This window comes from Clytia hemisphaerica, unplaced genomic scaffold (genome assembly GCF_902728285.1).
Source record: "Clytia hemisphaerica strain Z4C2 unplaced genomic scaffold, Clytia hemisphaerica genome assembly, whole genome shotgun sequence".
NCBI lineage: Eukaryota > Metazoa > Cnidaria > Hydrozoa > Leptothecata > Clytiidae > Clytia > Clytia hemisphaerica.
This window is the reverse complement of record NW_027104439.1, coordinates 93101-103016: the sequence shown is the minus strand read 5'-3', so window position 1 is coordinate 103016 and position 9916 is coordinate 93101. Positions and strand designations below refer to the sequence as shown.

General features: G+C 34.5%; 1 protein-coding gene across 1 annotated transcript; it reads left to right on the top strand.

Moving 5' to 3' along the window:
- Window positions 1-953: 953 nt before the first annotated feature.
- Window positions 954-7332, top strand: LOC136820799 (uncharacterized). Its single transcript, XM_067077025.1, has 9 exons — window positions 954-1124; window positions 1510-1593; window positions 1793-1903; window positions 2357-2413; window positions 2821-3039; window positions 3492-3579; window positions 5452-5526; window positions 5828-5956; window positions 6449-7332. The coding sequence occupies exons 1-9, from the start codon at window positions 1038-1040 to the stop codon at window positions 6625-6627; spliced, it is 1029 nt and encodes a 342-aa protein (XP_066933126.1). The 5' UTR covers window positions 954-1037; the 3' UTR covers window positions 6628-7332.
- Window positions 7333-9916: the final 2584 nt, after the last annotated feature.

Genomic DNA, 9916 nt, shown 5'->3' with positions numbered 1-9916 from the left:
GTATAAGGGTTGCGAAGTGATGATCCAGACTTGCCTCAATTCGCAAGCTACTATAGCAAAAAAAAGACTCTCAAAATCCCTAGAAAGACAGGCTCATAAGCCTGAATGCCCAAACACACCAGGAAGGTCTCTATTTATCCTATTACTCCCCCCCACTAGGTAGAGGACTGAATATACCCCCTATTCGCCTTTCTCCCCCCCCATCAAGCTTGAAAATTTCACTTCCCCTGGCACCAAAATCTGATTCCCCCCATCTTCCTGGGGGGGATGATCCCATGATAGGTCAGGGCCTTAGATTATCATCACTATCCTCTTTGTATATCTTCATTCTTTTTTTTCAATCTTTGTCAATCTATTTCTTATTTTCAGATTATTTGAACCTTTGTCAATTCTAATTACATTTCAGTTTTGAACATGTTAAAAGACTCTATCAACTGTTGCAAAGCATTGGCTTTGTGTAATTTCTGAGCTGTGTATGTGACAGTATAGAGTAGATCGTCAACAACCATTTTTAGCATGATGTCAAAAAATTCAAAGTGTAGTATTTTTTGTGAAAATTTAATCTATTGTCAGACATTTTGCGCAATTTTTAAACTCCTAGGTAAAGAATCCACCATTCCCCAGGGGGTCTTTGATTCACACTAAAGCGAAAAAGGAATAAAAATGGCATACAGATTACGGCTATTAATAAATAGATTAGATATTTAAAGATCTATAGGTTTGCAGAAAATCATACAATCAGGGAACATGATAAATTATTCAAGGAGTAGATATGAAAATAGAAGTAAATTTGTTTTAAATCATTCATGCATTGACAGTGGATGGAAAACAATATCATTTATCCAATGAAATTATTTTATTATTTTGACTGAAGGTTGTCATGGAGTTATTCGATTATGAATATAATTTTCATTCATATTCAAACCCACACATTTTTATCTTCTACTAGATATTAACATAGTAAAAATGATTTTTGGAAGAAATTAAAGAAATCTTTGGAAAGTTTGTGAACATTGTTGGTCAGGGCGAAGATAAAGATGTCAGACAATTTGCAAGATGCTCAACAACAACAACTGTTTACTTACCGTGAAGGATACCTTCACAAAAAAGAAGACGAGAAAACAGTATGTATTTAACGCTTAGTGTTTATTATAAGACACTTATTTCTTGATTCCAAAGTCAACTCCATGAAAAAGAAATTTTGCAACTCCGTAAAAATTTGTACCTGTTTTACATTATTTTTTACCATGGCTTTTACCCATTTAAGGACTGTTTTAACGTCTGTCCAGGCAAAAGCTAGAAATTGAGAGCTACCATATAGAACTACCTGGCCACTTATCGCGCTATTCAGTTCAAAAGGCCTAATTAACTGGACTCCAGGCTAACCCACTATATGCATTGGTTAATATTTAAAAATATTCAAAAATGATCTTGTTGCTTCAATTTCAATTGCATTTGTTTTACATTTGTTTTTTTCTTAATGATTGTATACTTTTACTTCCCATTTAGTGGCAAGAATATTGGGTTGCATTGCGTGGAAATTACTTATCATTCTTCATACACAAAGCTTCTACTGGTGAAATTATTGACCAGGTATTTACAAAATACAGCTATTTGAGACCATTTTGAATAAGCCTCCTCTTCTGCAATATCTCTGTCTCTGTTTATTTTCATTGATTAGATGTCAAAGGCTCTTTTTTTCCCATAGCAATTCCTCAGAGAATTTTCTTGAAGAGCTTTAGGCCAAAGGATCTATTATAATATCAGTTTTTCAACTTTTTCATCATTTCAGTATTGTGGATGTATCAAATTGAATCCAAAAGCCAAATGTATCACAGCTAAACGAAAGAATTATAGTTTCCCATTCTATTTGGTGACAGATAAAGCAAGATATTTATTCAAGGTAGAAGCTTTTTTTTCGAACGTAATTTTTCATGAATGGAATGATTTTTCGAACTGATTAACCTGCTTACAGTTACACTACCCATGCACTATAGCACCAGTATGTATCAACAAATGGCCGAGCTGGTCAATTGAATAGTAAATTGTAAAAAGAACAAAATTAATGTTGGGCCATTCCAAGAAATTGTCACCCACGATTAGACTATGCCCTATTGAAGCGTCTCTATTGGTGCTATCAAATGGTGCTTGGTCGTGGCGCTGCTAGGTCCCTACTGGACAGGGGGTATCCAGTCAAAAAAAGGCGTAACGTCACGTACACTTTCCTCAGGAATGACCGTTCTACATTTTAATTTCTTGACTGTATAATTGACAATAGGCTTTTTGCGATAACGATATTAGGTTACATGAATAAATCAAATATTAACATATAGACCTGATCTTCTCCACCTTTCAGACGAGCTCCAATTTGAATCGTCACCAATGGTTTAATGCAATAGAACAAGCTGCACAGGTTTGCATTTTCATCTTTTTTATTTCTCAAAACCACCTTTAAAGAGTTATTTTAAGTATAAACCCGTGTACAAGAAAAAAGAAAGGGTTCTGGAATAACGAGCGTCAAATGAAAATTCTAAAATGTTAGTAGTTGATGAATGATGGATTTTTACTCTCTTAAAAACTTAACTCTGATTCAATATCTTAAGATAAAAACAAGAAATCGACATACTGTACTTTTGCCCTATGTTGGGCTGAAATCATTGTTCTTTTTTAATAAAAGATATGTTAGAATCAAGTTTTTAAGATAGAACCGTGATTGAGGATAATCGAGAATTTTTGCCAGCACGAAATTCTAATGAAACGTCTTTTAAAAAGATATTTTACTATGCAGGCTTTGATAAAAATTTCTTAATCATTCTACAGGGTAAAGAGCCAATTGAACACACCTTCTTGCCTCCACAGCAGGACAAAGCACTACCACCCAAAATAGCACTGAACAAAGATGAAGTGGACAACAAACTTGTTGAAGATAAAGAATCATTGATACCTGATGAAAGTGAAGAAGAAAATGAAGAAGAGAAAGACGAAGGTTTTGAGGAGGAGCGAATCGCATCACCTTGCGTTCTTATCAACATACAACAGGTTCGAAAAGTATTCCAAAAATTGTATGGGTAATGTTTTATTTCGATTTTACTTGGGTCAAAAGCTAGTTCATTAGTTAGGGAATCGTGGTGTATATAGGTAGAGTATTCGGCTACTTTGCGCAAGTCGAGGCTCTTGTCAATCCCTGGTCAGGTTATAGATACCAGAAACGCCAAAGTTGTACTTGATGCCTCTCTCCCTAATGCTCAGCGATTTAAAAAAGAAGAAAGAAGGGTAAGTGGGGGCAACGTAGGGAGAAAAAGGCTTCCTTGCTATTATTTTGTCTTTTTTGAGCGTCATTATAATCAAGATAACTATTTTTGTTTGTTATTACAACTAGTTGGCTGTATGAATTCACTTCCAATTTCAAAGTAGCTTTTCATCCTTTGGTTGGAATCCTGCTACGTAAATACCAGGTCAAAATCCGTAATTTTTTTTCTCAAATATTTTAGGCGAATACCGATAAAATGCAAAGTTGTTTTTTGAATGGTTCACTCACTGCGCAAGAGAATCTTTCTTTCGAGGACGAAATTTCGGATGGTAAATATGTCATTTTTTTATTTTTCTCGAATGATTGCTGTTGAGTAGGTCATTTATTGTTAACTAGAAAACATCAATACAATAGCTCGAAGAATGGCAATAAAACAGATTTAACTTTCAGAGAATCAAAATACCCAGGTTTTACTTCTAAAGATGATTGACAAGAGGGACATTTTTAATAAACTAGTTTGCTGTTCAAGTACGGAAAAATTTCCGGGTTTTTTTCTCGATATTGTAATGAACAACCTCTCTGCTTTTCGCATTCTCAAAAAATTTATATCAATTGACGGATTTGTTCCATAAATATGGATTCAGAACGTTTCTCTTGTATAATCCGGTTAATCATGTAACCATGTGTATTCTTGAGAACGGCTGATTCAAGCAATGTCATTATTTTTCTTATGAAAGGTTTCGTGTGAACTTTTCAGTCTTTAAAGGGTACTGTATTACCTAGCGAAAATAACAAAAAAGTTGAAATTCTATGCTATCATGTTTTCTTATGTTGAAGTATTCAAGTCTGGCTGTTTTGTTATTCAGGGTTTATGCTTCTAAGGTCTCGCCTCCAGACGGCTGATTTACATTGAATTTTATACGCGAGCGTTTTTTTTTCATAGTGCTTGTTAATTTTCTTTCTTGATTTTTGACGAAGACGTTCTTACTCTTTTTTTACTTTCAAACGATAAATGCGCGTTTTGATCAGAATTTAATCTCCTTGTAAATTGACTCCACGCGCGCTCTCTTGTTATAAAGTCTCTCTTGTCGAGAAAGAAGCCGTAATATCTGTGAATATGAAGATTGAAATTAATATGTTTTTTATTCTTTTTGACTGTGTATAAAATAAGAAGATATATCTTGTTCGAAAACAGTGTGGTTCTGAAGGGTTTTTTTTCTTTTTACCGCGTCTGTTAGAAAGTGGTCAACCAGCGCTTTGAAGTTCTTTTTATTAAGCTGTGTTTTTTCCTTTCTTTCTTGATCATGCTTTGCTATTGAAAAAATGTAATTTTGAAATTTTGGTCTTGTCCCTTTTTCATTTCAATGTCAACATTTTTTAAAGCTGGTTTATATCATTTGTCACTGCTTCTAACCGTATCTCATTTTTATGTACTTTCTTACTCTCGTATGTAGGAAAGGCATATTTGGGAACAGCCCTTCTATTTAGCTTTCCTTTAAATATTATAGTTTAATGATTGTATATACATTGATCAAGTTCGTGGATTTTGTTGACAGTCCACTGGCTATTCCTGAGTCTCGCCTTCTCGCTTTTGCCAAGGTTTTTCATAGAAATAATAATTTACTAATTTACATGGTAGATGACCGAGATTGGATAAATGTGTTATTACCTGTGTCTAAGGGAATATTCAATGTGGTTTGACATCAGGACTGCATGTTTCGTATGTTTTATAAATTAGAAGGTTCGAAAATCTTTGGAATAAGAGAAATACTGTTTTGGTCACCATACTTTTTTACGATATTGAATTGTCGGGCTTTATTTCGTCACAAAGGTTTTAATTTTTTTAATTTTCCAATTTCGCGAACTCGAAAACAACCAATTTCCGTATGATAGGGTATTCTTTCAACCATTCTTTTTGGATATGGAGCATCCAGTTTGAAATAAAATTTTCTTGTGATCTCTTCTTTGTCCTTTACATTACTGAAACTTTTTTAATTACATCTCTCTTATAATACAAGGGGAGAGGTGTTATGTTGGGTTTTACATATTGTGAACAAAATGATTATTATGAATTAAACGAAAGAATATATTGGTAAAGAAGAAAAATGTGCGAAACACTATAACAATAAGTTTTTAATATTTTGATTGATATAAATATCGTTTTGATTCCTTTTCAATTTAAATATTATTTTTTACTGTAGACAGACTGATTGAAAGATATCGAGAGATTTACTGCAACGAAGAAACTTCTACCAAAATGATCTCACAGAAGAAAGGTATTGCTTGAATTACAGAAATTTTCAATGGCTTGTCTTTGTCTTAAGCCCATAGGTTCGGGTTACTCAGTTGGAAGAGCATTCGCCTTTCAAACTGGGGTTGGAAGTCGATCCTCGGTTGTCGCAAACTTAGCAAATAAATACACATTTTTTAAAGCAAGGTCTTTTAGACTCCGCGAAGCCTTGAAATGTTCAAAAATTTTCGGCCATCGAAGCCTTACGTTTTTAGAGAAAAACGTGCAAGTGTTCATTTGCTGCTATTAATACAAAGAAATTTTGAGAATCTGTTTTAACATTTCAGGAGATCATTTGGATGGAACTCCAAAAGCCGTGACGTCATACAACTATCCACAAATATCCAAAAACTTGTTACGCATCCAATCACAAGATCGAATTACAAGGCTGACCAAGTCTGCTGAATCTTTACGAGGTATGTTTGAATATACTTTAAGTCGAACCCACAACTTTATACCACTGGATAACTGCATTGTTACTAGATCTAAAATGCCATTATTTCAAAATCACTTTAAACAAATACTAAAAAAGACTGAAAATTAGATAAGTAAGTCTGCGACCGCGCTCGGAGGCGACCCGAAGGCTCCTCTTTCGATAGCTCTCTACCCGGAGGTAGGGGAGGGCACCACTATTTCTCCCTGTATAGCTCCGCTTACCCTTGATTATTCTCTTAATTGCTGAGCATCAAGTAGAGAGGCATCAAGTACCATTTTGGGAATCTTTGTTATGACCCGGCAGGGGGTTGAACCCATAACCTTGCGCACCGTAGCCGGATGCTCTACAACTGCACTATGGTCGCTAAAATGGCATACTTGGAGATTCTATGGACTAATAACCTCGCTACCTGGTCGCCCTATATACATTTCATCTCGTCTCTGATTATAACTCTTCCTTTTCGTTCCTACAGGATTAACATTGAACCAGTCGTCCATCGAAGCAAAACTCTCCACACAATCAACACAACAAAATCGAAGCTTACAATCTCGTAAAAGTTTATTTTCAAGGCATTTGATTGGTTCAGCACCTGAAGTTAAAAACATTACTAATCGACATTTTAACAACATAGCAGGTGGCCCTGGATCATAAGCTGGGTCAATTTAGAAGTATTATTCACTCGATTTAATCGACAAGCACCGTTTTGAACGTTCCTATCGTTCATTCGACCTGATAGGATTGCATTACAACATGACTACATGAAGAAAGTATTATTGTTCTATAGGTGGATATTGTAGGAAGCATGTGTGAAAATGTCAAAAGTACATCATCCTTTCTACCAAAAACACAAACGGAAAAAAAACGGAATTATACCATTTGTTGTCTATTGCTCGGCTATTAAAGATAGAAGTCCACTTGTTTATGGGTTTTTGTTAAATTATTTCTCACCCCCTTCCCTTGGTAAACGATGTCGAGTTATATTTATTTCCTGTTTTAACTGCCCACGATGGTTACAGAAGATAACCTTTAAGTTTTTTGTTGAGAGCAATTATTCCCATAAAAGTAATAACAAAGATACACTCTCCGCCGTTAATCTTTTTTCCTCTGCTTATATTAGCTGATGTTATTTTGGGATTGTTTCTCCATCACAACCCATAGTTCGTTTGCTCGTATTATTAGATGACGGCAACCTTTTTTTTCATCAAACATCTGAAAGGCGTGTCAAAGAAAATGTATGAATATATTTTAATTAATTTATATTTTAATTAATTTCTTTTTAACTATTTTTGTAAATAATACAAAATTTAATATCGAGAAAAGAAAATTAACCAAATTTGCTTTTTACAATACTTTAAGTTTCATGTTTCCAATCGTCAGTTGTAAACATGAGACTTAAAGTATTGTAAAAAGCAAATTTGGTTAATTTTCTTTTCTCGATATTATGCTCCTTCGGTAGAGCACTCTTTGAAGATACATTTAACTTTCTACATATACAAAATTTAATATATTTTTACTAAGAATTCCAAAAATGACCTCCTTCAGTCCCGGAAAAAAGGACTTGCACAGAATGTTGCCTAAAAAAGCAAAAAAATAACATGCTGTAACTGAGGCAGAGTAAAGCTAAAAGCTTGCTAGGGTTCCTGAAAATTTTAAACTTTCAGGACTGAAAACAACTAACTCAAGGGTTTCTGGAAAATCTACAACCTTCTGTCCGGCATTCTAGTGTACCTGGATTTATAATGTACCTCAGGCATGGGTTATGTTATAAATTTGTTTATATATTTTTAGTTACAGATGATATAGTTTTTTCTTGCATTTTGAATGGTATGATGAAATAGAAAATTTTGAAACAAAATGCCGTTGCAACTGAAGTCAATTCATTTTAAGCAAGATATTCATTGAGTTATCTTGAGTCCCTTGAGTTATCTTGAGTATTTAGTACTTTACAGACCGGTCTGTAAAATACACATCGACCAATATGCCAGAAGAATAGAGATTTTGACTTGAAATTTTCACTAGTGGTAGATACTGACCGTTTCATGTGCAAAATTTCAGTTTGGTCACTTGCGTGGTTAGTATTTTACAGACCGGTCCGTTTTTTACCTAAAATGACCATTTCCAGCATAACCGTTGGTCTGATTTGCCTGTAAGGCTGTATCATCAATATCTAAAACTTGTCAAAATTTCAAGTCAATAGTATTTTCCAATCCCTAGTTAGAGTCCAATGGCTTTGGGCTGGTTTTGTCAAAAAGGACAGTTTCAGGCCATAGTCTGGCAACATCAATGATGTCAGAATTTTCGCTAAGATGCCGATTCACATTTTTGTGCACAATTGCAGAATTTCAAGTCAATCGGATAAACATTTCAAAATTTATCAGAAATTTTCTTTTGTTTTAAGCGTATTGATTTTGTTTAAATTCTCGCCCATCCTTTGAAAATTTATTTCGCAAGATATTCCTTTCATCCCTCCCAATTTTCTTTCTCATTTGACATTTCTAACACCCTCTCCCATTTGGCTTATTCAAATCCAAACTTTAGTACTTGTGAGGAAGGCAAAATTTTGAAAGTTAAAAACACTTTTGTACGATTTATCTGATATTCTGATGGCAGATAGGTGGCCACCCATGCTAAAACTCTAAAAAGGAGCTAATTTTCCATCGAAGAGGAATGATAGCCTTTGATATGTGCCGCATCCCCAGTCGGGTTCAAATACACTTGAGCGTAAAGCTGAACAAATTTCAGTCGGACGCGCTAATCCCCGAAAACGAGGGCTGGGGTCCAGGCCTCCCGCTACAAAATCCTTGACGCGGTCTTACAAAATTCTGTAATCTAAACCTTCCAGATGTTGAAAATTTTCCCGACCTTCAGAGCTTTACCGTAGGGTATCAGCTATTTCTGCATCTGGTGCCAGAAAACTGTGCTGTAGTTCTCTTTCAAAAACTATGAAATATTGATTTACCATATCATACTGAATATAAGAACTTTAAAGGGATAATCAAACGGCTTGAGATATTTGGCATGTGATTTACTTCTATATTTGATATATTCTATAGTGATTTCCTATCCTGAACAAAGGCAACGAATATTCCTGGAGTAATTAACCTTTTGATTTTATGCTTACGTCAGTAAAAGCGTTTTTCCTTTTCTTTCAAAAATAAATGAAACAGAATTATTGGCCCAGCACTTTTTGAGATGACATAAAGAGTGAAAGTCGACAAAAGTTATGGCGGAACATCTGTAAAAATCGTGTCTTTTGATTTATTGTAATGTAATGACCGTGTAAACCAACCCATTTTTAAAAATTTCAATTGTGATATCTAGACTTTGGAAAATAGTTGACCAAAATATTTTGAGGTTTTACTCAGGAGCAAAGAAGGTTTCTGCAAGTCAAATTATTTCAACCTTTTAATTACCCCTTTTAACCTATTCGTACAGGGGGGGGGGGGGGGCTGGCTGTTTCTGTTCGGAAATCAAATTAATGCTAATAGCTCCTGAAATAATAGAGCTTTTGGCATGAAATTTTCTGTAAATTCCTAACTTTTATTTAGCTTCAAAAAAAAAACTTTTTGACACCTAAAATTTTTCACACTTTGAGCATGATGACATTTCTGACAGTAAGGTGTCACAAAAATTGACACATTTCCAATACAAATTTATTTTTTAAGTCAAATATATCGTTTATAAACCGTAATTTATTGAAAGCCTTTGTTAGAATACAATAGCTATTTTTAAGAACAAAGGAAATTTTCGTTTTTTTCTCAATTTGGGCATGATGAGTGACGTCATCATGAATTTTTTTCGTCGAAAGTTACCTTATGTGACAAGAATCTTGTATGGCAAATTTCATCTATAAAGACTCACTAGATCAACAGTTACAGGGTGGTACAGGAACAGCCCCCCCCCTAGTTTTAAACCACCCCTAAAAGAAATAGGGTTATAA

What these genes read in the sequence shown, in the direction of transcription:
- LOC136820799 (XM_067077025.1), top strand. Translation starts at nt 1,038, where the DNA reads ATGTCAGACAATTTGCAAGATGCTCAACAACAACAACTGTTTACTTAC. An exon ending in CTGGTGAAATTATTGACCAG is followed by an intron (nt 1,594 to 1,792) that starts GTATTTACAAAA and finishes TCATCATTTCAG; the next exon opens with TATTGTGGATGTATCAAATT. An exon ending in CAATAGAACAAGCTGCACAG is followed by an intron (nt 2,414 to 2,820) that starts GTTTGCATTTTC and finishes ATCATTCTACAG; the next exon opens with GGTAAAGAGCCAATTGAACA.